Consider the following 24,942-nt stretch of genomic DNA (forward strand, 5'->3'; position numbering starts at 1 on the left):
GTGCGCCACCAACGCTCGGCTCCTCCTACAGACTTCTAAGAATAAATTTTATTCACCCCCATCCAAACTTCTCAGTGGTTCTAGAGACAGACCTGGGGAAACAGGTAACCAGGTTCAGGAGGCAGGGCAGAAAAAGCCACCGAAGGCTGGCACTGTCCCATCCTGGCCTGTCCCAGTGGAGAATGAGGTGGCTTCAGTGCAACGCCGGCATGATGAGCCGCCAATATTTCAGCCGTCAGCCAATGGCTTCCCGGTGTATTATCACAAGAATAGCTGCTGGAAACATGTAAGCAATCCAGGCCGTACTGCAAGTACCAGTTTTGAACATGGGCCACAGTCACCCTCACAATCCCGTGGTTTGGAGTAATCTGGGTTTATAGAGTAATCCTGTCCAGTCAAACCCAAACTGCCATCGGAGAAGAGTCCGTCCCCAAGTACCCTAGAGCTCAAGGAACAATGGAAAGCGGTAGGAGAGCCCGGAGGTTTGAGGTCTTGGCTACCATTCCTGACTGTCCTTCTCCATCCTGCCTCCGCCTCCAGGGTCTCCATTGCCCCTGCCCTGCCCCACAATTTTCAGCCTAGGTGTAGTTCGGAGCTCCATGGTACCCTCCCTAGAGCGGCTGCCCCCTCGGGTCTCCCCAGAACCCTCGAAAAGCCGAGTAAGGAACCGGGGCCCCGCCCGGGGCAGCAGATCCCCCGCAGTGAAGACGTAGAGGACCGGGTTGACGCTGGAACTGAAGAAAGCCAAGGCTGTAGTCCCAGCGCGCGCCGCCTGGCCCGCCCCGCCAAGCCTGGCCAGGGTCCCTTCCGGCGGAGCGAGCGCGGCCACCGCCTGCAAGAGGTTGACCGCGTGGTAGGGGGCCCAGAGCAAGCCGAAGGCCAGCACGATGGCGCTCACCAGACGACCCACCCGCGTGCCGCGTCGCCCCGAGCCCCAGCGCGCGCCCCGCAACCGCGCCAGAGTCACGCCGTAGCAGCTGAGCACTGTCCCAAAAGGCAGGACGAAGGCAGTGAGGGTCTCCAGACTCAGATGAGCAGCGGCGTGCACCGCCGATGGGTGGCACAGTTGACACACGCGATCGCCCCAGAGGTGGCGGTAGACGGCGGCCGGGATGGCGAGCACCAGGGCGACCAGCCAGACCCCCAGCAGCAGGCGGCGGGCCAGGGCCGGGCTGCGCAGTCTGGGAGCCAGAAAGGGCCGAGTGACAGCTAGGCAGCGCTGCAGGCTGAGCAGCCCGGTGAGCAGCACGCTGGCGTACATGCTGAGCGCGCACACGTAGTACACAGCCTTGCAGCCCACCTGGCCCAGGGGCCAGGCCTGCCAGCTCAGGAAGACCACAAAGAGCGGGGTGAGCAGAAGCACCGCGCCGTCGGCCAGCGCCAGGTGCAGCACCAGTGTGGCCGCCAGCGGCCGCCCCGCCGTGGGCCGCCAGCCCGCCAAGCTCCACACCACGAAGCCGTTGCCCGGCAGTCCCAGCAGTGCGGCCAGCAGCAGGAAGGCGGTACCGGTGGCCCGCGAGGCCTTCCAGCTCAGCAGCGTCTCATTCCCGGGTGGATGGTAGCAGACAGACATCCTCCTACAAGGGGGCTGCAAGAATCCACGGGGTGGGGCATTCAAGATGGGGGAAAGGCCCACACTACCTCTGATGCCACCCCACCCCACCCTAGCTTCTTTGCATCTTGTCTGTGTCTTCTCTCCAGGAAGCCAATTCAAACAACTCCTTAGAACCTGTGGCCCCTGTCCCAGTCAGCTGCTCTTCCCTGCTCTTGGCAAGTTCCCAGAGGCTGCTGGCGTTCCCCAGTCCTCGCGGCAGACAGTATCTGTCTCCACCTCTGACCTTCTGGCATAACCCTCTCTTTATCCAGTCCCATTCTTTAAACCTCAAGGCAAAGGGAGTAAAGCAGAGTGAGCAGATCCACCACTTACCCAGCTGGGAGAGAACAGCGATGGGTCCAGAGAGGTTTAGTTAGGGAGGCTGACGGGAGAAGCTGCAGTGGATGAGGTAGCTAATCCTGCCTCCTGCCTGTCACATTTGCAGAGGATGAGGCAAGAATGAGGAGGGACAAGATGGTGCTTATCCCCGACCTTTCCTGGGCCCTCCTTCATCCTACTCCTTCCCATCACTGACAGGCTCAGGCATGTTGAAGCCAGCCTCCCTAGCAAATAGGATCAGGCCAGGCCGGAAGGTGCAGGGAAGCACTGGGGCCATGAGAAGAGTCGGAGCTCTCTGCTAACAGCTGCCAGACATCTCCTCCCCACTCTGGCTGGTCCCAGCCCTTCCAGCCCACCTTCTGTGATTTTAGTTCTCTAGCCTCCTTGGCCTGCAGTCAACGCAGGAGACCCGAGCAACCTGCTTTCCTAGCCGCTCTCTCTCTCTGCTGTTCTCAGCCTCCTGTCCCTGCCAGGCTTCCTTCTCTTCTGCTTTAGTCTTGTTCTTTGTTCTTGTTTTTGAGCCTGTCAGAGTCCCTCCCTCCTCCAGTTATTACTGTTGTCAGCGACAACGTTTCAGTGCAAGACACGATGCTCTGTCCTGGGGAATACGCTATACGTGTAGGCGTAAGGAGCTTGCAATGCATTTGGGGGATCATAGAACATAGGAGTAAGGGAGCGTGTAAAGATCAGGAAGAGGGGGCTGGAGAGATGGCTCAGAGGTTAAGAGCAGTGGTGGCTCCTCCAGAGGACCAGCACCCAAAGGGCAGCTCACAGCTGTCTGTAACTTCCAAGGGATCTGACACCCTCACACAGACTTTCAGGCAAAACACCAATGCATATAAAATAAAAATAAATAAATTATAAAAAAAAAAGACCAGGCTGGGTGATGGTGGCGCACTCCTTTAATTCCAGCACTCGGGAGGCAGAGTGAGGCAGATCACTGTGAGTTCAAGGCCAGCCTGGTCTACAGAGCGAGTTCCAGAACAGTTAGGGCTGTTACACAGAGAAACCCTGTCTTGAAAAAAAATCAGTAAGAGGAGAGCCATTTCATTGCACTCTGTCAGTGGCCCTCTTAACCCCGGGGGTACACAGAACACCCCAGGCAGAAGACAGAGGCACACTTCATTGTTGGGAGACCATCCTAGAGGTGTTAATGCCCCTATGTTTGCCCTTTATTGGTGCCTGAAAAAGGCCAGAGGGGGCGCCAGCCTGCATGGGAAATGAAGGTGGTAGATCACAAGGTTGTCCAGGCACTTTGTGTTTCTCTGGACACAGAAAGCTGGGGAACTAGGAGAGACTAGGAGACTCCCAGGCAGGAAAACAGGGACTGTGTTCATTTAAGGACTAACAGTGAACCTCAGTTTTGTCAGTTGCCCATCATAGCTACAACTAGAATCAGAGATGAAGCCTGGAACACCGAAAGTAAAGCCCCTGGGCTGGGTAGGGGCTCAGTCAACATGTCCTTGCCATACAAACATGAAGACCTGAGTTCAGCGGTGCATGGTTTGTAACCCAATGCTGGCAGATGGAAATGGGTGGAATCTCTAGGGCTCCCTGAGCAGCCATCCTAACTAACTTGATGGTCTCCAGGCCTGTGAGAAACCCTTCTCAAAGAGAAAAAGAAAAGAAAAGAAAAAAAGATGAATATGATTCCCAAGGTTAGAGCAGTGTCTGCTCATGGCCACTAACTAAAGCAGGCATTTCTGGAGAATGAAGCCAGAAAAAAAGTTTAGCTAATCCTTCTCCAACCAAGAAGGAGGTAAGCAGGAGGGCCAGAATCCCAGACGGGATCCGATGATGCTGGTCTGTAGATCAGAACCCAGCCTCTCCTCACACCATTCCTAGACACACTGCCCCGCCTTCCATTTTCTCCAGGCTTCTTCCAATCACCCACTGCTTCTCCCCATCCTATAACCTTACAAGCTTCCAGTCTTTTCCAAAAGCTGCAGTTTATAATTTTCCAGTAGGTGGCAGCACAGTCATTAGGACTCACATTGAATGCCCATCTCTGAGCCCGAGGGACAGAAACTATTCTAGCATTTAGGAGCTGAAATACAAAGATCTGAAGTTCAAGGAGGCCAACCTAGACTACAAAGTAAAACTGTACTTGGGTAAGGGGGAGGGGAGAATCAGATATCAAATGTCATCCTCCACAACACATCTCTAAAGAGACACAAACAAGGTACTTCCAGAACCCCACATAGGCTCCTCCTCCTCTTAGACTTTGCCCCTCTAACTCACCAGGCAAAGGGGGACAGAGTCCAAGCTTGACTTCACCAAAGCTAAACTCCCAGCTTTACACAGAGGCAATACGTAAGCCTCAGAACAACAAGACGCACACAGCCCCAGAGGCACAGGAAAGCAGCTCGCACACAGCCCCAGAGGCACAGGGAAGCAGCTCACCTACTCCGGCCTTTTCCATGGAGTACCTTTCAGCCTTGAACCCCAACGGCCTGCTGAGGTGATTTCCAACTTTTCTTTATACGTCAATTCTGGGGATACGGGCAGGCAAGGCAAAACTCAGCCACCGGAAGACTCACTACAGTTTTCTCCAACTCGTAAACTAACTACTCTGGTTCTGGCTCCATCGTCTCTCCTATCTGTAAACCTAGATCCTCTTAGCCACCCAACCCCCATCATTATCACTAAATTTACCAGCCCCCTCATTGTCCCTTCTGTTTTCTTCCCAACTACCAGGTCAGTTTCCACTATGGGCTCTGAGCTTGGCCGTAGGGTCTGGAACTCAGCCCCACCACCTCAGCGACCTTTCCGCATCTGTGATCACAAGCGGACAGTCCGGAAGGGACTGACAGCTGCCACCCGCCAGGAGCTGCTAGATAAGGTAAGTGGTCAGATTCCCGGGGCAGGGAAGCCAAGGGACTCAAGCATGATGGGATGGCAGAGCAGAAAGTGCACATGCTACATGGTTGCCGCCTCTGGGGTGGTTAGGAAACACCAGGGCCAATGATTTACGTTGCATTAGGTAAACTATTTTCTGAGAAGTGGGCTTTTTTTGGCAGTCCGGGAAACAGCAGATAGGGGCTGAAGAAATGGGTTCACAAATAACCATGGCTATTTGTATGTTTTTGTTGTGGTTTGGTTTTTTAGTTTTTCGAGACAGGGTTTCTCTGAATTGCTTTGGATGCTGTCCTGGAACTTACTCTGTGGACCAGGCTGGCCTCGAACTCGCAGAGATCCACCTGCCTCTGCCTCTTGAATGCTGGGATTAAAGGAGTGCGCCACCAACGCCCGGCATATTTGTATGTTTTCTTGCAGCACTAGGAATGAAAACTCTAGGCAAGGGCTCTGCCACCAATTTAAATTCCCAGCCCTTGGAAGCTGAAGAGCCAGTTTCAAATTCTTATTGATACTTCCTGTCAAACCCTGGGAAGTCATTCAACTTAACAAACCTGGGTTTTGTTTGTTTTTCTTTTGAAACAGGTGCTCACTTTTTAGCGCAGGCTGACCTTGAACTCAGAATCCTCTTGATTCAGCCTTCTAAATACTGAACTTACAGACATGTGCCACAAAACCTAATTTGAAAATGTTTTCAATGCTAGGTCCTTGCACATGCTAGGCAATTTATTTCTAAACCACAGCCTTTGGTTTCTTCCTCTACACAAGAGAATAATAAACCGTCTTTTAGGGTTACTGAAAGAAATAAAGTCCTTATAGACATTTGGACAGATACTGGAGGGGATGCCTCTTGGTTCTGATCTTGAAGGAATGAATTCAGTTATGAGACAATTTGAGCAAGTTTTATTTATCAAAACTCCAATCTAGTTAGTAAAGCTAGACAGAATATCCCAGAGACTAGAGTGGAGGCCAAGGTGGGAGCAGCCTGTGGGCTGAGTTGTGCTCTTGAGGTCAGGTGATTTCCTTTCCCAAATCATGGTGATCTGAACCTTCCTTTTAGAGGATTTTCTCCTGGGGCAGAGGTACTGGGGGGTTGGGAAGGGCATCAAACATTAGACAATACTGGGGAAGCAAAAGGGGTCTGATCCAGTAGTGACAGGCAATAGATATCCTGCACGCGCGTGCTCGCGCGCACACACACACACACACACACAAACAACACACGCACACAAACAACACAGGCACGCGCACTCGACGGGGGTGGTGGAGGGGGGGCATGACGACTGGGAAGATGACTCAGCAGAAGATGCTTTTTGCAGAGGATCAGGGTTGAGTTCCCAGCACCCACCTGGTGGCTCACAACCAATGTAACTTCAGCTCTAGAGGAGCCACAGGTCTTCTGGTCCCTATGCATATAACCAACACAGGCGCGCATGCACACACACAGGCAGCTTAAAAAAATACATAAAACAAATTTTTAAAGGAAGGTATGTCAGTCTGCAAGGTAAGTTGTATGAGGTGGTCTTTAGAAGATACAGACTGCTTGTTAGTGTGCACATGCTGGCAGGAACCCCGGGACGTTCCTAATGCAGAGGAACAGCCCACATGCAGCTCCAAGGATGTTTAACCAGAGTCCTCAGAATGCTCTGCTAAGATGCAGCTGTAGCCTCCCGTCTCTACAGGGTGATGACTTAGAATCTACCTGAACACTGAGTCTGTTGCAGTCAGATGCATTAGAATGAGTCAAAGCAACCGTGTCTGTGTATGTTCCTCAGGAGGGCCTCACAGGAGCCAGTCAGAGCCCTGCCCTGCCTGGTCACCTTACTGTCTCATGCCAGCTGGAGCCCTCTTATTCCTGACTCAACCCTAATATCTCTTTTAATACCCATTTAATTTAACCCTAACATTTCTTTTCTCTTGGCCTCAGAATGGTTAAACAGTGCTAACCCTGAAAACAGCCGTAGAACAGGAAGGATGACATGGAAAACAGTATAGTAAGAGAACATAGGTAAGGTAGATTTCATCTGTCAGATTTTGTATTGCTTTTTATTCATACTTGGAGTCAGGGTCCAAAACTGCTGTCTGGCCTTAAATTTCTGAGCTCCAGTGGTCCCCCTGCCTCTGCCTCCCGAGCAGTTAGGACTGACTGTAGGTGTGTTACCACATCTGGCTAGGACTGATTTGTCATTTAATGTCAGTGGGAATGGCTTAGAGGGTAGCAAGGGTAGATGAACAGGAGCAAAATTAAAGAAAAAGGTCTGCCTCTAGTGAGGGTCTATCAACAACTCAAAAAACCCAAATAAGAACTGCCATGTTTACAACAGATGAGGCAAAATGCTAACATCTGCAGTCCCAGGACCGAGGAGGCTAACACAAAATTGCTGAGTTTGGGAGCAGGCTGAACCACACAAACACTGCCTCAAAAACAAAACAGCACAGGGAAGATGGCAAATAAGGAAGCAGAGCTGAGACACCAGCGTCTAGGGCTGATGGGTCAACTAAAGAGAGGAGGGGCATGGGGCAAGACCCGCCCCTTCCCTCCTACCACTGTGACTGGCAGGCTCTGGAGGCCCTGCTGCTTAGCGGAGTGCTGACCCTGGTGCTGGAGGAGGACGGGACTGCCGTGGAGAGTGAGGACTTCTTCCGGATGCTGGAGGATGACTCGTGTTTGATGGTGCTAGAGCTGGGACAGAGCTGGAGCCCCAGGGTGAGGCCCACTGTGGACTGTGAGGTCACCAACCCTTTCTAGTTCTCCCAGCCTCCCTAGCCTATCACTGATCTTGGGGCAGAGGTACTGGGGGAGTTGGGAAGGGCATCAAACATTAGACAATACTGGGGAAGCAAAAGGGGTCTGATCCAGTAGTGACAGGATTGGCAATAGATATCAGGGTATGAAGGAAAGCCTACTTCAATGATGGGATGTCCCACAGAGTGGGATGTTGTCATACGGCATAGGACGGGAGAAGCCAAAACACAGTCAGGACATTGCCCGCATCACCTTTGATGTGTACAAGCAAAATCCTCGAGACCTCTTCGGCAGCCTGAACGTCAAAGCTACATTCTATGGGCTCTACTCCATGAGCTGTGACTTTCAAGGAGTTGGACCCAAAAAAGTACTCAGGTCAGAGATCAACATGTCCTACAACCCTACAGTTGAAAGTTCAAGTTCCGCCTCTTGTACCCACATACCCCAAAAGCTCTCCTGTGTGAACCCCATCCCCACCCCAAGCTCCCCTCTCAGCTTTCCCTTAATCATTTGGCTCTTCTCACCCCTGCCCTGCAGGGAGCTCCTCCGATGGACTTCCTCACTGCTGCAAGGCCTGGGTCATATGCTGCTGGGAATTTCATCTACCCTGCGCCACCTGGTGGAGGGGGCTGAGCGGTGGCAGTGGCACAAGCAGAATCACCTCCACTCGTAATGAAGAAGGCTTTGAGCATGCGCCCTGAGACTGATTCCAAGAGACACGAGAGCTGTAAGGCGTCTGCAGTGTTTGACTCCCTCAGAACGGAACCCACAGCATGCTGCCTTGGTTCTCTAGTCTGCACATTTCCTGAGGATGCTGCCTATCTTACCTACATCTCCTGCCTTCTACTTAACCTGCAGAACCACAACCTTGTCCGATGGCATCCTGATCTCACCATAACTGCTGCTACATCTAGATTCTTACTGACTCCTATCCCAAAGATCCCCCATACCAATGACAACTGTCCCTAGCTTTACCTTGAGATAACTTACCCCTAAAAAATAAAAACATCCCCCCACAAAATACAAAAATTTTTACCAATATGCCCGAAGGCAGGGGAGGGGAGAATGGACAGACACAGATAGACATAGGGATGAACAGGATTGGCTGCCATAGCCCAGGCTAGCCTGGAATTCTTGACTTTTTTGGGGGGTACTTGTTGGCATATCTTTAATCCCAGTGAATTCTTGATACTCTTGTTTCAACCTTATGAGCAGTAGGTTTACAGTTGTGTTACTACATCTGCTCCAATGGAACTTGTGATCCAACTTGAAGAGGAAAGACAAGCACATCCTTTCACCCTCTCATCAACACCTGTCCCAGGCCGTGAGGCCTCAGTCTTCAAGTATAGAGTTCAATGCCCGTCTCCGCTTGGCCACAGCACTCTGTTGCTGTTCCCAAGTCTCTCGCCGCTTCAAGAAGGTGGTCAGGGCCACATTTCGGGCCACATGGTGGCCAAAAGCATCTTGAATCAACTCTTGGTTCTGCTCTCCTGCAAAGAGAACCACCTGTGTTTAGTGTCGCCCATGCTCAAAAACATTCTACTTGAGGTGAAGGCCCTCCATTTCCCCCAACCCTGCGCCTAAAATAGGAATAACAAACACTGTTGTGGGGTATGTATACACTGTGTGAAGACACATTGCTGTGATTGGCTTAGTAAGGAGCTGAACAGCCAATAGCTAGGCAGGAGGTATAGGCAAGACTTCCAGAGAGAGAGAGAAGTAGGAGATGAATCTAGGCCCAGGAGAGATGCAGGGAGACATGGGGAAGCAGAAGAAACAGTACACAACAGAATGTAGATTAGTAAAAGTGGGTTAATGTAAGTTACAAGAGCTAGTTAAACACAAGCCTAAGCTAAGGCTGAGCTTTCATAATTAAGAAGTCTCCATGTCGTTATTTGTGAGTTGGTGGCCCAAAGAAAGATCCCTTACAGCTCACCCACTACAGCATTATAGCCAGAGAAATGGCTGAAGGACTGCACGATGAGTCTGCAGGGAGAAGTCAAAAGCAGACCACGGAGAACTCAGAACCAGATCGTCCTTTTGACATCACCAGTGGCAGTGGTACTCACCCAGTTCAGCAGCAATCTCCTTCCGGGCCCCCAAAGTTGCTCCACTCCAGATGGCATCTAATACACGGCTGCCGTGGCGGCTACAGGCAAGAGGCACATAATGTCCCTGCATAGAGACATCAAAGAAGTCCCACAAGGGAAGTATACACACATAATGTCCCTGCATAGAGACATCAAAGAAGTCCCTCAAGGGAAGTATACAAGCATTTTTTAGGAGTGGAAGTGTGATCTCAGAAGACTAGAGAGGCACAGTTAAAACAGCACAGGAAAGGCTGGGCGGTGGTGGCGCACGCCTTTAATCCCAGCACTCGGGAGGCAGAGGCAGGTGGATCTCTGTGAGTTCGAGGCCGGGTTGGACCGATAGCCTCTGAAACAATACAGAGAAACCCTGTCTCGTAAAAACCAAAAAAAAAAAAAAAAAAAAAAAACAGCACAGGAAAGGCGGCAGTAGTGGCTCACACCTTTAATCCCAGCACTCGGGAAGCAGACACAGGCGGATCTCTTTGAGTTCGAGACCAGCGTGGTCTACTAAAGCTAGTTCCAGGACAGGCTCCAAAGTCACAGAGAAACCCTGTCTAGAAAAACCAAAACCAAACAAACAAACAAACAAAACCCGCACAGGAACTATGTATGTATCCTGGCCCCAGCTCTCAGGCCCAGTCCTGAGTGAATTAAATGAAGCTGGTTTTCTCTATGGCAGTGATGGAGGGACCAGAGCAGAGTCTGACCTTCAGTGTCTTCAGCACACGACGGCGCTGCTTGTGGGTCACAGAGGGGCTAGTCAGGATGGCATCAAATACATGAGAGCCAGCGGGGCTCTGGGCCAGAGCCAGGAGCTGTGGTCCTGTCAAGGCGCTCAGACTTCGAAGTACAAGTCCAGGGTTGGAGAAATACAATAAATGCTGAAGCAGTAGAGATCCAAGTACTGTCACTTCCCTCAGAGCTCTGGTCGTGGCCATTTCTACCTGGGAGTGCAGTAATAAGGAATTAGGAGGCAGTTACCAAACCAGATGGGTGAGCTCGTCCCCAGGGCTCTGCCACCTTTTCTTCCAAAAGGTTAGAAATCTCATCAACTTAACCCAAAGGGCTACTAAGCTTTAAGGAGCCCGGCCCCCAAATATTCACGGGTGTGGCCCCTCCCCACCTTACCTGATGCTCTGCAGGTACTGCCCCCTCCTCTTCTGCTAGTTCATAATATACCTCATAAGACAACAAAGAGGCAAAGAGAGGCGCGCAGGCTACTTGCCGGGACGAGGGCTCTGCACAGTGGAATGCCTACACAGAAGACAAAGCACAATGACTCCCCTGAGCAGTGCCATCCCTAACACAATGACCTAGACAGAGATGTGCGGGCAAAGGGAGGCCCAGCTCAACAGGAAAGGACGCTCTATGGGCAGTCTCGCTCACCTTGATCTGCTTCCTGGCCTCTGCACTTGCAGGGACTGAATCCACATTTATCTCTCAAAGTTCTCCAAGTTCAGGAGGGTAAATTTCATATCAGAACTGTTCTTGGACTCAGCTGTCCGTGTATCTATAATTCCCTCAGCATTAAACTTGTCACACCCAAAGTAGACAAATGCTAACTAGCAGAGTTACATCAAGGAAGGGCATGACCGGGCTGTAAGTAAAACCCACTCACCTCCAATAGCAGCTGCAAGACCTGGGCTTGGTGAGCACCAACCCTGCGGCAGGCTTCTACCAGAGCCACAACTACCCCTGGGTGGCCCTGGGCCAGCACAGCTTCCAGGGCAGGGCTCAGCTCCTCAAACACAAGGGATAGCTGAGAGGAAAGCAGGATTGAAGAATGGGGGACGTTCAGTCAATTAAAAAAAAAGCTACATAAGACGTAAAAACCATTGCCAACATCAGAATTTTCACTGTGCTGTGTAAAACCCAGGAGTCATAAAGACATTACCCTATAGGGGAAGATTTCAAATGTCCCTTCTGCAGAAGTCACAGAGAACCAAGGGCAAGGCAAGTGTAGAATTAAACCTGCCCTTCTACTCCATGTGTCAACCCGAGGGACCACAGGCACCAACCCCCACTCTCCCACGGTAAGCAACACAGGTAGAGAGAAGCTACAGAATGGTTTCAGTGCTCTGCGGATTTACAGACAAGAAGCCGCACAATGTCCAGCTGAACTAAGACTGAGAAGCTAAAACAAAGCTCTAGGAGAAGGGCTGACTTCACGTGGACAATGAGCAGTCAATTGTCAGAGACGCACAGTGACAAGCACACAGTAAAATAAGGCTCAAAAGCCGGGTGGTGGCGCACGCCTTTAATCCCAGCACTAGGGAGGCAGAGGCAGGCGGATCTCTGTGAGTTTAAGGTGAGCCTGGTTTACAGACTGAGTTCTAGGACAGTCAGTGTACACAGAGAAACCCTGTCTCTGAAAACCAAATAACTATGTAAATAAGTAAGTAAGGTCCAATGAGTAAAAATAGCAGAAAGAGAGCAGGCTGCATTTCCAACTCACCAGCTCAGGGGAAGTGACTGCATCCAGTAAGCGCTGCAGAGGGAAATTAGCAATGGGATGTGCAGCCAAGGAATGCAGCTGACCCTGGAAGTGATCCTCAAAGAGGCGCTGGAGCCTCGCTGGGTCTAATACCAGCAGCACCTGCTCCAAGAGTCTGGAGCTCGTCTGATCCCGAAGAAACAGGAGCAGAGGGCTAGAGGTAAGCAGAGTGAGACTGGGCTGGAGACGTGGCTCACTGGTTAAGCAGCTCACTGGCTAAGCGGCTCACTGGCTAAGCAGCTCACTGTTCCTGCAGAGGACCTGGTTCCAGAAGCCCTCTTCTGCCCTCCGCACAATATATAGGTGAAACACTCATACAAATGAAGAAAAATAAAGTACTTTTTTAAATAGCTGGGCTTGGTGGTACACACCTTTAATTACAGCATTCAAGAGGCAGAAACAGGTAAGTTCAAGACCCGCCTGGTCTATATAGTGAGTTCCAAGCCAGCTGATGCTACCCCGTGAGACCCTGTCACACACAGATGAAGATGAGACTGGAGCTTGAGAGATGGCTCAGTGGTTAAGAGTATGCTGTACTCTTGCAGAGGACCCAAGAAGTTCAGTTTCCAGCACCCACGAGGCAACTTCCAGCTATCTACAACTCCAGCTCCCAAGGCTCTGACGCCCTCTTCTGGCCTCAAGGGCACTGGTACATGTGGTACACATATATACATTTAGGCACAACTTCATAAACATAAAAGTAAATCTCAAAATAAAGCTAAGTCAGGAATGGGCAACACACACCTTTAACCCCAGTATCCGGGAGGCAGAGGCAGGAGGATCTCTGTGAGTTTGAGGCCAGCAGGCCCACACAGTGAGACTGGAATTGAAGTCATGCACCACTACCCAGAAATGCAGCTGCCCCAACTACAATCTCATTCATCTCACAGGACATCCCAGCTTCAGTTACTCCTGAGGACTGATCATACCTGCCACTTGCTGAAGAATTACGAGAACTCAGGTAGTTGACTACAGCATCACAGAGATGGGCACAATGCTGAGGTAATCTGTGATGTAAGATCTGCAAGGCCACTTGAAGACAAAAGCTGGAGATCTTGTCAGTGATAAATACTGTAGGAAAAGGCAGAAATTATTTAATACCGTTTTCCAAGCCTAAATTATGGGTGAGAGTAACAAGGAGGACTACACACACCAAAATGTCTATACAGAATGCCTTACAGCATAAACCAGACAGGAGTAAAAGAGGAATGACCTGATACAAGGGTCCTGCTTGGGGGGGCCCCCAGAGAAGATCCTGGTCCCTTCTGTCATGGCTAACCCTGACTGTCCACTTGGTGGGTTTAGAGTCACTATGAAAACTAACTCTAGGCTGTCTGTGAGTCTCTAGAGTAGGTTAACTCAGGTGAGGAGAGCCACACGTGGTAGCACTAGCCCGTGGACTGGGGTTCTAGACTGAACTAAAGGAAAACAAGCTGAGCACGGCAGCTATCTACCGCTGCTCCCCGACTGCGGGCACAGTGTAGATACCTCCATGACAATCCCCTGCCACACGGACTAACGGATACATCGTCTTACCTGCAATGTCCTTCAGAAAGCAGGCACTCAGGTCCTGAAGGCAATTCAAGAAGGTTTTAGGAACCTCAAAATCAGTGGGCTTGCATTCCCGAGCTGAGGTCCTTTGTGTTTCTAAAGATCAAGAACATGAACAATAGTGAGATTACAAACAGCCAAATAGAAAGAATAAGGGCTCATCTTGGAGATGCAGGACAGACATAATACAACTCAAAGTCTTTTGTGGATGAGTAATACATTGTTTCAATTTTTCTAAGGATCTTCCATCTCTTCCCTATGGTCCAGGGTTCATATTTCTCAGTCAGGTATTTAAAGTTTTCCAAAATCAGACCTCATTTATACTCTCTAATCTTATCTTCCAGTATTTTTAAATGTAGGGCACACCCTGTATCCTGAGACAGTTAGTGGTCTCAATTAGCATCTTTAATACAATAGAGAATACAATTTAAAATGAAAGAAAATATCAGAAAAGGGGATATGAAGCGGAAAGGGCATCTTTTCCTGAATTTTAGCTTGAATTCAATACAGACACAGACACATACACACACACTAAAAACAGAGCTGGGCAGTGGTAGAGCATGTCTTTAATTCCAGCACTCAGGAGGCAGAGACAGGCAGATCTCTATGAGTCTGAGGCCAGTCTGGTTTATAGAGCAAGTTCCAGGACAGCCAGGACTGTTATACAGAGAAACCCTGTCTCAAAAAAAAAGACAACAACAACAACAACAAAACCACAGGCAGTGGTGTCATAAACATTTAACTCGAGCAATTCGGGAGGCAAAGGCAAGTGGACTTCTGTGAGTTAGAGGCATCTGCCTGGTCTACAAAGTAGGTTTCAAGACAGCCAGAGCTACACAGGGAAACCCTGCCTCAAAAGAAAGAAAGAAAGAAAAAACAACAAGCAAACAAACCATATCAGGGTTAAAAGCAAATCTCCTTGTCAGGTGTAAAGGCATACATCCCTAAGTCCAGTGTTTGAGAGGCTGAGGCAGGGAGACAATGAATCTGAGGCCAGCAAGGACTTACACAGTGAGTTCCACACCAACACATGCTACGGTAAGACCTTGTCCAAAATAAACAAAAACAAAAATCTAACAGCAAACAGCCAGGCATGGAAGCAAAGCTTGTAATCCCAGCACTTGAAAGGCAGAAAAGCAAGCAGGAGGAACAAGAGTTGAAGGCAGCCTAGGTTATATGGGAGACTCTGTCTCAAAGGTAAATACCAGGGCCAGTAAGACTGCATAAGGGAGATTGCTACTAGGGCTGACAACCTGAGTTCAATACACAGACCGATGGGAGGAGAACTGACTCTCACAGGTTGTCTTCTCGCAAACTCTTCGAAGGCACATACATTTGAGTCTGTACACATGCACACATATACCTATTTTTTTTTTATTTAAGTGACTTTCTTACTGTGAGTTGTATAAATAAAAACGTGAAATCCATGTGAGTAGCTATTCCCTAAATATATGCACACCCCTTCCTCTAGGTGTCTAGACACACTATTTCTTCTTTGGCCCTCTAGGCTCTGTCCCACTGTTCTGCTAATTCCTCCCAGTCAAGCTCCACCAAGAAGATTAACTCTTCTGTTTACTGGCTTCTGAACTTCCGAAACTGTCCTGCTCACCAGGTCCTTCCCTTTCTTATAATACTTACCAGACGACTGGGAACCACGGGTCCTGGCTCTCTCAGACTCCAGAAGAGTACCTCCTAACACTTGCAGCAGAGTTCTGACCACGAAGCTGCCATGCGTGTCTCCACAGAAGAAAAGAAAATCATCGGACACCTCGGCGGCGAGCCCCAGGACTAGCTCCTCCAGAGTTTGCAAGGGACCATGCTTCCCATCCTCCTCCTCTTCCTCCTCCTCCTCCTCCTCTTCTTCCGCTTCTGCAGGGCTCCTCAGCAATCGAGGCAGCTGCAGCAAAGCACTTTGCAAAACGTGGACCCCACACCGATGACAGGCCACGAAGCGCAAGTTGGGGCGCAGAGCAGCCCACACTCGGCACAGGGGTTTCAAAGGACTGAACCCCAAAAGTTCCTGTAGCATTTCGCTACCAGTCCTGTTCGTGGCCAAGGCTAGAGCCTGATCCTCCACTTCCTTCAAAATATTGCGCACCATCAAGTCTGAAAACACGAGGAAATAGACCGTTAGAGAGACTGGGAGGAGAGACTTACCCGTCACTTAGCCAAGAACCCCCCGGGGGGCCTCTGAAAGTTAATCCACAGCGTAGCTGCTCCTACCTCGTTCTTCGGCGGCGTCGGGAGCCACTTTCAGTGCGGACAGCGCCCGTCGGAAATAGCCGAGCGCCTCCGGGCTCAGGTGCGGGAGAGCCTCTGGGGCCTGCTCCGCACGCGCAGCCGCCGCCGCCGGCAGCCGGGGACACCCATTGCGGCCCGGAGGGGAACGCCCCGAACCTCGGGCCGCGTGTCCCCGTCGGCCGGCACCCTGGAACTGGCGCCGCGCCTTGTGAGCGGAACGCGGACCCAGCCCCATGCGAGCTCCTGGACCTATCCTCCACGCTTCCCGGCTGCGGCTCCCACGGCCCCCGGCGCACTGCTGACGCACGGTGACGTCATAGTTCTGCGACGGAGCGGGCGCGCTTGATGGGCGTGTCCGCAGGTCGTCCTTCTCCATTTGCGAGTTCCACCCCCTGGGTCCGACCCAGGATCTCCTGTGCTAGCCTCGTCTCGACTGGTTCTGCCTCATCCCCACCCGCACCGGATTTTCACCCCAAGAATGCACTCTAACCTCGACGTGGCCAGAATGAAGGTTCTCGAACTCTAGGTCCCGCCCACCCCGGGCAGGATGAAAGTTCTCTCTCGAATATAGGTCTGGCGAACCGAGCAGAAACAACCCCAAAGGCGCGCTCAGGTAAGGCTCCTAGGCTCTGTTCACCTACAAGTCAGGGCTTCGCGGTTCTCTGTGGGGCTCGAGCTCGTCGTGGACATACACTGTTGAACTGCCTCGCCAGATCCCCCTCCAAGTTAGCCCCACTCAGAGGCTCGCAGTGTGTGTGTAGCCCTGGAGAGTCTCCACCCAGCCCTGTGCCTCCTAAACGGGCACCCTGGCCTGAGACCCGCTTTCAGTTACCCTCCTGTGCAATTTCACTCCCCTCAAAATAGTCCAAGCTTAGCTAGCTGCCCCTTCTAGCCCTCACAGAGACCTGCCTCGGCAGACAGTCTACAGGATTCCTTCAAAGCGACTCTTTACTCCACAGATATTCCCTTTGACGTGAGTCATGGTAGCGCCTATGAAGGGCCAAGTGTGTGTGGTGACTGGTGCCTCCAGGGGTATTGGCCGTGGCATTGCCTTACAGCTATGCAAAGCAGGTGCCACAGTGTACATCACTGGCCGAAATCTGGACACCCTTAGAGCTACTGCCCAGGAGGTGAGTGACCACCCGAATTAGCCATTATTCTGATTACTGCTTATCACTTGCCTGACCATGATACCCCACAACAGATCATTAATATTTACAGAGTACAACAAATAATGTAGGATTGATTTTCTGCCAAGTGAGTTTAATGAGAAGAAGTCTTTCTGTTTGAGAGTTTGAGATTTTGCAAAGAAAAAGTTTTGGACCAGTAACTTCCTTTGATTCAGGCAAAACTTGCTGAACTGTATGTGTTTACTTCTTTTTTTTTTTTTTTGGCCAGGAACTCACTGTGTAGACCCAGGCTGGCCTCGAACTCACATAGATCCACTTGCCTGTGTCTCCTGAATTCTGGGATTAAAGGTCAGTGCTACAACACCCCCCGATAAGAGTTTACTTCTTAACTGGATTCCAATAAAAGCAATAGAGTACCTATGATACACAAATGATAAAATGCAATTTCCACTCTTACAAGATAAGTCTGACAGGAAGTCAGATTTAGAAACCAGTCATTTCAATGTATATGTGCACAGAATGCTTCCTCTAGGGGCATTGGAGGGACATCTAGATGATAAAGGTAATTATGTCTTTAGACAGGCTTACCTGGAACTTCCTATGTAGACCAGAGTGCCCTCAAACTCACAGAGATCTCGAGTTCTGGGATTAAAGGTGTGTACCACCACAAGTAGCTTAAGAGAAAGCATTCGCCAGTGTTGGTGGCACACGCCTTCAATCCCAGCACTAGTTGGGATTAAAGAGTTAGTTCCAAAGCCACAGAGAAACCCTGTCTTGAAAAACAAAAAAGCATTCTTGATGGTTTTGTGGGGTTTTTTGTTTTGTTTTTTTGTTTTTGTTTTTTTGGGTTTTTTTTTTTGTTTTTTTTGGTTTTTTGAGACAGGGTTTCTCTGTGGCTTTGGAGGCTGTCCTGGAAATCACTTTGTAGACCAGGCTGGCCTCGAACTCACAGAGATCTGCCTGCCTCTGCCTCCCGAGTGCTGGGATTAAAGGCGTGCGCCACCAACGCCCAGCAAGTGCATGTGTTTTAAGTAGTTCATACTGACTAGATTATGAGGAATTAATTCAAGGAAAAAGGACTTGTGGTCAAATGAGCTTTAGCAGGCATTGCTTCGGTTTGAGCAGAGAAGTGATTGCCCGGACCCTGAGCTTGCCTCTGGAGAATGGGTGCTCTTCCTCCTCTGAAGCTGGTGGGGGGCACACACTTGGAAATCTACGCAGACTAGAAGTGGCAATAGTTTATGCCTGACAGCTTTGATTTTTTTCGGTTACTAAGCCAGAGCATTGGTTGAGTAAGAACTCTGAGGGAGTGGTAAATAGAGAGGCATGAGAGTTGGAAAGGAAAAAGAGCATAGATACTTGTTTCTGGGAGTGGGCACCACGCCTCGTCTCTTACCCTGGAGTTGCAGAGTATTTACTGAGACCCTGCACATGACAGGCCTCAGTAAATGTTGATTTTAAACCTGAAGTCCCATCCACCTTGCAAGAGAGGGCCTACTGTGGTGAAATTTCTACAACAGACACCAGAGGGAGCCATTGCATGCCAGTGGCTGAGTCCTGTGAGTCTCAGTTCCTAGCCTCGCTTGAGTTAAGGAAAGGGCACTGCTGTGCACTCATACTCCCTGTCCCTCTCCAGGCACAGTCCCTCGGGGGCCGGTGTGTGCCAGTGGTGTGTGATTCAAGCCAGGAGAGTGAAGTGAAGAGCCTGTTTGAGCAAGTTGATCGGGAGCAGGGGCGGCTGGATGTGCTGGTCAATAATGCCTTTGCTGGTGTCCAGGTAACCTTTGAACTGGATCCAACTGGACACTCCACACCTCACCCAGACCCCACCCTTGAGTCTTTATCTCCATTTGTTGTCCCATCATCCTGCCTTCGGATCACCCAGCCACCCTCCCTGTCTCCTAGGCAATCATGAACACCAGCAATAAGTCATTCTGGGAAGTGCCTGCCTCCATTTGGGATGACATAAACCATGTTGGACTCAGGTGTGTACTTCACTGCTGGAGCCTGGGCTCCTCTCATTTAGGTCTCAGAGCCAGGGCCTTTTAAAAAAGGACTTCTTTTCCCTCTGGCTTCCCATCGCCTTCATCTCCTTTCTATCCCATGTGTCCTTATTTCTGGAGAACTTTCATGCCTGTGGGCTTGCATCTAAGAATAGCAACTTTTTTCCGTGTGTGGGGGAGGGGGAGGGACGGGGGGGGGGGGGGGGGAGACCACCATGGTGCATACAGAGCTCAGAGACAACTCCAGAGAGTCAGTTCTCTCTCTGCATCTTTCTGTGGGGTCTGGGGCTTGAACTCAGCTGGACCAGCTTGCATAGGAAGCACATTTACCTACTGAGCTATCTCATCCAGCCGGTGTTATCATCCAGACAAGCCTGGCCCCACCTCTTGAAGACCTGGTAGAGGGGTTATCCCTGCATGCATGGCAGGCAGTACCCTGACTCTGTACACAGGTGCAAAGGTCCCTTTAAGAGACAAGCTCCGCCCACTCCTACTCCCTCTGCTGTTTCTCTGAGGCAGATCTCTCTGTTGTGCTCTCTCTCTCCTTCTCCCCTCTGTCCCTTCCCTTTCCCCAGTAAAGCTTCCCAAGTAACTTGGGATCCGCCAAGATCTCCCTCAAATGGCATATCATAACACTGGGAATGTCAGCTTTTGCTTCCTCTCAGGTTGTCTTTCTTTCTTTTCTTTCCTTCTCTTTTTTCCTTCCTTCCTTCCCTCCCTTTCTCCCTTCCTTTCTCCCTCTCTCTGACTCTTTTTTTCTTTCTCTGTGTATCCTTGGCTGGCCTGGAACTCAGACTGGCCTGAAACTCAGAGACCCGCCTGCCTCTGCCTCCTGAGTGCTGGGATTAAAGGCGTGCGCCACCACTGCCCAACTCAGTTTTTTCCAACAAGATCTCAGCCTTGCCCCTCCCTCTGCTCATCCAAGTACAAGTCTCAGAAGGGAGTCTTCTCTTGGTGTAGCATGCATCCCACGGGCTGTGGTTCTAAAAATGGAGAGAAGGATAGCTCAAATTGACAAAATGGATGAACCAATAGTGCAGTATTATTTGATGTTGGGTCATGGGTGCCACAGTCCAGAGAGAAGCTCACCACGATACTAAGCCTTCATTTTCTGAACGAGCTGAAGGGTACAACCTTCTTGGAAAAGACTAACCCAGCTATCTCACTCCAGTTACTTTATTCAGACATATACAAGGTTAATAGGGGCTGGAAAAGGTTCCAGCGACCAGAGTCATCTTGCTCTTGCTGCCCATGAGAGCAGACAGCCCACACAAATCCCAGTCCCTTTTGACTATGGCGGCCATAGTCAAACATAAGACTCTGGGTCTGCCCAGAGATCTTAGGACATGGGTGGATGCAGCTGCAAGCTCTCACGTAGCGCCCAGTGCAGACTCTCCAGAGAAACCACTCCTCAAGGTTTAAACATCCTCTGCTGACTAACCCAAACATAGCCGAGGCTTTACTGAAACATTTCTCTCAGAGCCAGACACAAAGGCTTTACTACAGATTTCACTTAAAGCAGGACATATGGGCTTTACTTACATGTTACTACAGTAGAATGTGTGTGTGTGTGTCAGATCTTGTCTCTTGGTGCACATGTATATTATACTTGATTCTCACTGATTCTGCTCCTCACTGCCTTCTCCACTCCTCAAGCTTTTTATCTAGTTCTCTCTTCCCCAGTTAGTCCTATTGTTTCCTGTTACCCTCTCTAGTTCCCTCCTCCCTTAGACCGCTTCTTCCCCTCTTAACTTTACCTACAAATAAACATGCACACATATGCATACTCCTGTGTGCACATATATAATACCCATTTATATATACATATAATTTTAAACCTAGGATCCAAATATGCTCTACCCATGGTATTTGTCCTTCAGAATCTGGCTTATTTTGTTTAACATAATGGTTCCAGTGCCTGATGTGGTGGCACACGACTTTAATCCCAGCACTTGGGAGGCAGAGGCAAATGGATCTCTGTGAGTTTGAGGCCAGCCTGGTCTATCTGTGAGTATCAGGACATTCAATGCTATGTAGAAAGACCCTGTCTCAAAAATATTAACAACATTAATTATGTTTTCCAGTTATATTCATTTTCCTGCAAATGTCAGGGTTTCATTTTTCTTTACAGCTGTATAAAATTCCATTTTTTACTCACTCATTAGTTGATGGACATCTATGTTGGTTCCACTTCCAAACTGTCGTGAATAGGTCAGTTGTAGAAATGCAAGTATCTCTAAGGTTTGTTGGCTTGGAGTTCTACCCAAGTATAGGATAGCTGGGTTGTATTCTATTTTCTGTTTTTGAGAAATCCCCATACTGACTTCCATAGTAGCAGCACACATATTTATAATCTCACCAGCATGTATGAGGGTTTCTCTTTCCCCATAGCACTTGTGAATTATTTTCTTTATGATAGCCACTCTTGGCTAGGATGAGATGGAATCTCAAAGTAATTTTAATGTATATTCCTCCAATGGCTATGGCTATTGAACATTTTTCAAGTATTTATTTGTCCATTTGAATTTCTTGAGAACTTTCTATTTGGGTCATTTGCTCATTTATTGATTGGCTGATTTGGCTTTGTGTGTGTCAGTTGTTGTTGTTTTGTAAAAGGGTCTCATCTAGCCCAGGCTGACATCAAACTCAATGTGTAGCCAAGGATGTCCTTGAATTCCCTATTCTCCTGCCTTCAACTCCAGTTTGCTGAGATTATAAATTTGTCCCATTAACCCAGCTGACCAGATATATGGCTTAATTTGCCGCTGAAATATTTTATGTTTACAGTGCGGGAGCCCCTTCCATGTTTGTCATGTGTAGATGACCCTTCTCATCTGCCACTAATTGTGTCAGTTTCTCCTTGGAATGGCCTATGCCTAGTTCCCCAGGTCTTCTGCTGCTGCTGTGCAGCCTCCTGTGCTGACAACAGCTGTTGAGGACTCAGAAGGCAATGAACCAGCCTTCACACAATCCATGCCTTCTCCTTCTCTGCCCGCTTCTAGAGGCCACTACTTGTGCTCTGTGTATGGGGCACGGCTGATGGTACCAGCCGGCAGAGGACTCATCGTGGTTGTCTCCTCCCCTGGGGGGCTGCAGCACATGTTCAACGTCCCTTATGGTGTGGGCAAAGCTGCGGTAAGGACCAGGGCACAGGAGCTGGGGAAGTATACAACAGTGCTGCTAGTTACTACAATCCCTAGTTGTCAGTAAGATCGGTGACCTTCACCTCTCTCTCTCTGCTTCTCTGGGGAAGTATACAACAGTGCTGCTAGTTACTACAATCCCTAGTTGTCAGATAGTAAGATCGGTGACCTTCACCTCTCTCTCTGCTTCTCTGGGGAAGTATACAACAGTGCTGCTAGTTACTACAATCCCTAGTTGTCAGATAGTAAGATCGGTGACCTTCACCTCTCTCTCTGCTTCTCTGGGGAAGTATACAACAGTGCTGCTAGTTACTACAATCCCTAGTTGTCAGATAGTAAGATCGGTGACCTTCACCTCTCTCTCTGCTTCTCTGGGGAAGTATACAACAGTGCTGCTAGTTACTACAATCCCTAGTTGTCAGATAGTAAGATCGGTGACCTTCACCTCTCTCTCTGCTTCTCTGGGGAAGTATACAACAGTGCTGCTAGTTACTACAATCCCTAGTTGTCACCTCTCTCTCTGCTTCTCTGCTCTACCCACTGATAGTCCCTTTGCCTGGGCCTCCCTCTGTCTGCCAGAGTAGGTATCAGATATGGAAAGATGGGCACCAGAAATATCAGGGCTCTTGAGAAGGATGGGGGCCTGGGGTACCCTCATGGATCAGAGAGAGCCGAAGAGGAGGTGAGCTGGGCAGGTACCCAGGTTCTCATTGTACCGTCTGTCCTTCCAGTGTGACAGGCTGGCTGCTGACTGTGCCCATGAGCTGCGGCGTCACGGAGTCAGCTACGTATCTCTGTGGCCAGGGCTGGTGCAGACAGAACTGGTGAAGGAATTTATGGCAAAAGAGGATCAACCCAAGGACCCTGTGTTTAAGAAGGTTGGCAAAGGAAGGGCGGGGGAGTTAGAGGACACAAAGCAGACTCTCCAGATAGTGACGGTTGTAAACATTCCCCATGGTGGCAGTCCGTCTGCAATCCCAGCACTCAGGAGGGAGAGGAGCTGTGTGACTTCAAGGCTAACCTGTCTAAGGTCTGGGTCTGCCAGCCCCACTCATCAGGTGCTTACTAGGGCAGACACAAGCTGAGCACATACACACATATTTGAATCTTGTAAAGCAGTTAATAACTCCATTTTATGATAGTAAAGCAGAAACCCAGAGAAGTTCAGAAACTTGAGCCTGGCTGGAAGTGGAGCTCAGCGGTAGAGCATTTGCTTAGGTGTACGAGTGTAGACTCAATCCTTAGCAATGAAAAATGAAAGGAAGGAAGGAAGGAAACATGTTCCATAATACATGTCACAATGGGAAAGGCTGTCTGACTCCAAAGCCCACGTACTAGGCCTTGCCCTGGCCTGCACTAGAAGGTTCAGGCACTATTTGGAACCATCTGATCCTTCCATTTAGGAGAGGCGGCTGGCTCTGGGGCCGGGGTACAGGGCTCACATTAACATGGGAAAGGTAGCTCTGGTGTGTTCTAAGACATGGTCCTGTAAGTCCTGTGGTTTATGGCCCTCTGGGAAGGGTGAGAATGGGGAGGCACAGGCAGTGCTCTTGGAAACTCAGCCCTAACTTTTCAACCCTGTTTTTTTAGATCAAATCAAATTTCTCAAAGGCAGAAAGCCCAGAAATGAGTGGCAAGTGTGTGGTGGCCTTGGCAACAGGTGAAGACACGGGGGTGACAAGGGGCACTTTTGGGCACTGACAGCCAGTTCCTAATTTTGGTTTGGGAGGTGATGAGACATTTTTGTCATTTCTGTCTTTTGGAGGCTCAAAAGGGTCAGAATTCCTGCCTTGACGTTTGTGGGGCTTCTGAACTGGCTGCAGGGAGGTGTGGCAAGAACACAGAGCTGCTGCTCGGGGCTGCAGTGCATGCCTCAGTGGTGCCCTGTCCCATTCCGCCAAACTGTCACTCCATGCCACTCCCATGCCCTCCATCTAAGCATATGTGTGCCCACAGACCCCAAGGTCCTGAGCTTGAGTGGGAAGGTGCTGCCGTCCTGTGACCTTGCTCGGCGCTATGGCCTTCAGGACGTAGACGGTAAGCACTCATCCTAGGCCAGCTCTACCTGAGGGCTCTGTCCGCTACCCCTTACCCTCAGGTTTTCAGCCACAGTTGGGGTGTCTGAGGAGCAGGAAATAAGGGTCCATTTGTCCTTCTGTTGTTCCCAGGCCGCCCTGTCCAGGACTATTTTTCTTTGGGCTATGCCCTTTCACATGTGTCCAGCCTGGGATGGCTGACCTCCTACCTGCCTGGCTTCCTCCGTGTGCCCAAGTGGATTATCACCCTCTACACCAGCAAATTCTAACCTCCTGGCCTGATAGCCCAGCCCTGGCAGGTCCTCTTCTCACTGAGGCTCAGGTGGCTGGGGCTGTCTCAGTGGGGCAAACAGCTTCTCACACACCCACGTCCTCCTATGAAGAGAGGGCAGCTGCTGGGCGCCCGGTGAGTTCTGGAGGCTCTGGTCGGTTCTTTGTGCCTTGGTTTTCCCTGTTCCTGCAGCTTAATATTTTGCTTCAATATTGAAAAGTGCTTGTAAGCGCCGGGCGTTGGGGGCACACGCCTTTAATCCCAGCACTCAGGAGGCAGAGGCAGAGGCAGGTGGATCTCTGTGAGTTCGAGGCCAGCCTGGTCTACAGAGCGAGTTCCAGGGCAGGCTCCAAAACAATACAGAGAAACCCTGTCTCAAAAAACCAAAAGAAAAAAGAAAGAAAGAAAAGTGCTTGGAAATGGAAGCTAATAAAGATCTTGTCTCCCC

General features: G+C 50.0%; 4 protein-coding genes across 4 annotated transcripts; 2 read left to right on the top strand and 2 right to left on the bottom strand.

The window, feature by feature from the left end:
• Positions 1 to 33: 33 nt before the first annotated feature.
• On the bottom strand, positions 34 to 2,402 carry Ltb4r2 (leukotriene B4 receptor 2). The gene is made up of 2 exons (XM_005085618.4): positions 1,928 to 2,402; positions 34 to 1,588 (listed from the first exon to the last, which is right to left on the bottom strand). Exon 2 carries the CDS (start codon positions 1,571 to 1,573, stop codon positions 497 to 499), a length of 1,077 nt encoding a protein of 358 aa, XP_005085675.1. The 5' UTR covers positions 1,574 to 1,588; positions 1,928 to 2,402; the 3' UTR covers positions 34 to 496.
• Positions 2,403 to 4,208: 1,806 nt separating this feature from the next.
• On the top strand, positions 4,209 to 8,556 carry Cideb (cell death inducing DFFA like effector b). Its single transcript, XM_005085617.4, has 5 exons — positions 4,209 to 4,394; positions 4,631 to 4,775; positions 7,350 to 7,496; positions 7,720 to 7,910; positions 8,073 to 8,556. The coding sequence occupies exons 1-5, from the start codon at positions 4,354 to 4,356 to the stop codon at positions 8,206 to 8,208; spliced, it is 660 nt and encodes a 219-aa protein (XP_005085674.1). The 5' UTR covers positions 4,209 to 4,353; the 3' UTR covers positions 8,209 to 8,556.
• Positions 8,552 to 16,212, bottom strand: Nop9 (NOP9 nucleolar protein). Its single transcript, XM_005085616.4, has 10 exons — positions 15,894 to 16,212; positions 15,309 to 15,776; positions 13,656 to 13,766; positions 13,049 to 13,190; positions 12,081 to 12,273; positions 11,244 to 11,384; positions 10,754 to 10,879; positions 10,333 to 10,569; positions 9,605 to 9,710; positions 8,552 to 9,025 (listed from the first exon to the last, which is right to left on the bottom strand). Exons 1-10 carry the CDS (start codon positions 16,144 to 16,146, stop codon positions 8,868 to 8,870), a joined length of 1,935 nt encoding a protein of 644 aa, XP_005085673.1. The 5' UTR covers positions 16,147 to 16,212; the 3' UTR covers positions 8,552 to 8,867.
• Positions 16,213 to 16,247: 35 nt separating this feature from the next.
• On the top strand, positions 16,248 to 24,942 carry Dhrs1 (dehydrogenase/reductase 1). The gene is made up of 9 exons (XM_005085615.4): positions 16,248 to 16,524; positions 16,871 to 17,041; positions 18,678 to 18,818; positions 18,947 to 19,026; positions 22,047 to 22,179; positions 22,919 to 23,065; positions 23,778 to 23,847; positions 24,144 to 24,224; positions 24,356 to 24,942. The coding sequence occupies exons 2-9, from the start codon at positions 16,892 to 16,894 to the stop codon at positions 24,490 to 24,492; spliced, it is 939 nt and encodes a 312-aa protein (XP_005085672.1). The 5' UTR covers positions 16,248 to 16,524; positions 16,871 to 16,891; the 3' UTR covers positions 24,493 to 24,942.

This window comes from Mesocricetus auratus, unplaced genomic scaffold (assembly GCF_017639785.1).
Source record: "Mesocricetus auratus isolate SY011 unplaced genomic scaffold, BCM_Maur_2.0 Super-Scaffold_100707, whole genome shotgun sequence".
NCBI classification, from domain to species: Eukaryota; Metazoa; Chordata; class Mammalia; order Rodentia; family Cricetidae; genus Mesocricetus; species Mesocricetus auratus.

Bases quoted from the DNA above. Each gene is read 5' to 3' on its own strand.
- Nop9 (XM_005085616.4), bottom strand. From the start codon at position 16,146: ATGGGGCTGGGTCCGCGTTCCGCTCACAAGGCGCGGCGCCAGTTCCAG. The intron at 10,880-11,243 runs GTGAGTGGGTTT...TCTTCTGTGTAG, and splicing joins TCTTGCAGCTGCTATTGGAG to GCATTCCACTGTGCAGAGCC. The intron at 9,026-9,604 runs GTGAGTACCACT...TTCTCTTTGCAG, and splicing joins GGAGATTGCTGCTGAACTGG to GAGAGCAGAACCAAGAGTTG.
- Cideb (XM_005085617.4), top strand. From the start codon at position 4,354: ATGGAGTACCTTTCAGCCTTGAACCCCAACGGCCTGCTGAG. The intron at 4,776-7,349 runs GTAAGTGGTCAG...TGTGACTGGCAG, and splicing joins GCCAGGAGCTGCTAGATAAG to GCTCTGGAGGCCCTGCTGCT. The intron at 7,911-8,072 runs GTCAGAGATCAA...CCTGCCCTGCAG, and splicing joins GGACCCAAAAAAGTACTCAG to GGAGCTCCTCCGATGGACTT.
- Ltb4r2 (XM_005085618.4), bottom strand. From the start codon at position 1,573: ATGTCTGTCTGCTACCATCCACCCGGGAATGAGACGCTGCTGAGCTGG.
- Dhrs1 (XM_005085615.4), top strand. From the start codon at position 16,892: ATGGTAGCGCCTATGAAGGGCCAAGTGTGTGTGGTGACTGGTGCCTCC. The intron at 18,819-18,946 runs GTAACCTTTGAA...CCTGTCTCCTAG, and splicing joins ATGCCTTTGCTGGTGTCCAG to GCAATCATGAACACCAGCAA. The intron at 19,027-22,046 runs GTGTGTACTTCA...GCCCGCTTCTAG, and splicing joins ATAAACCATGTTGGACTCAG to AGGCCACTACTTGTGCTCTG.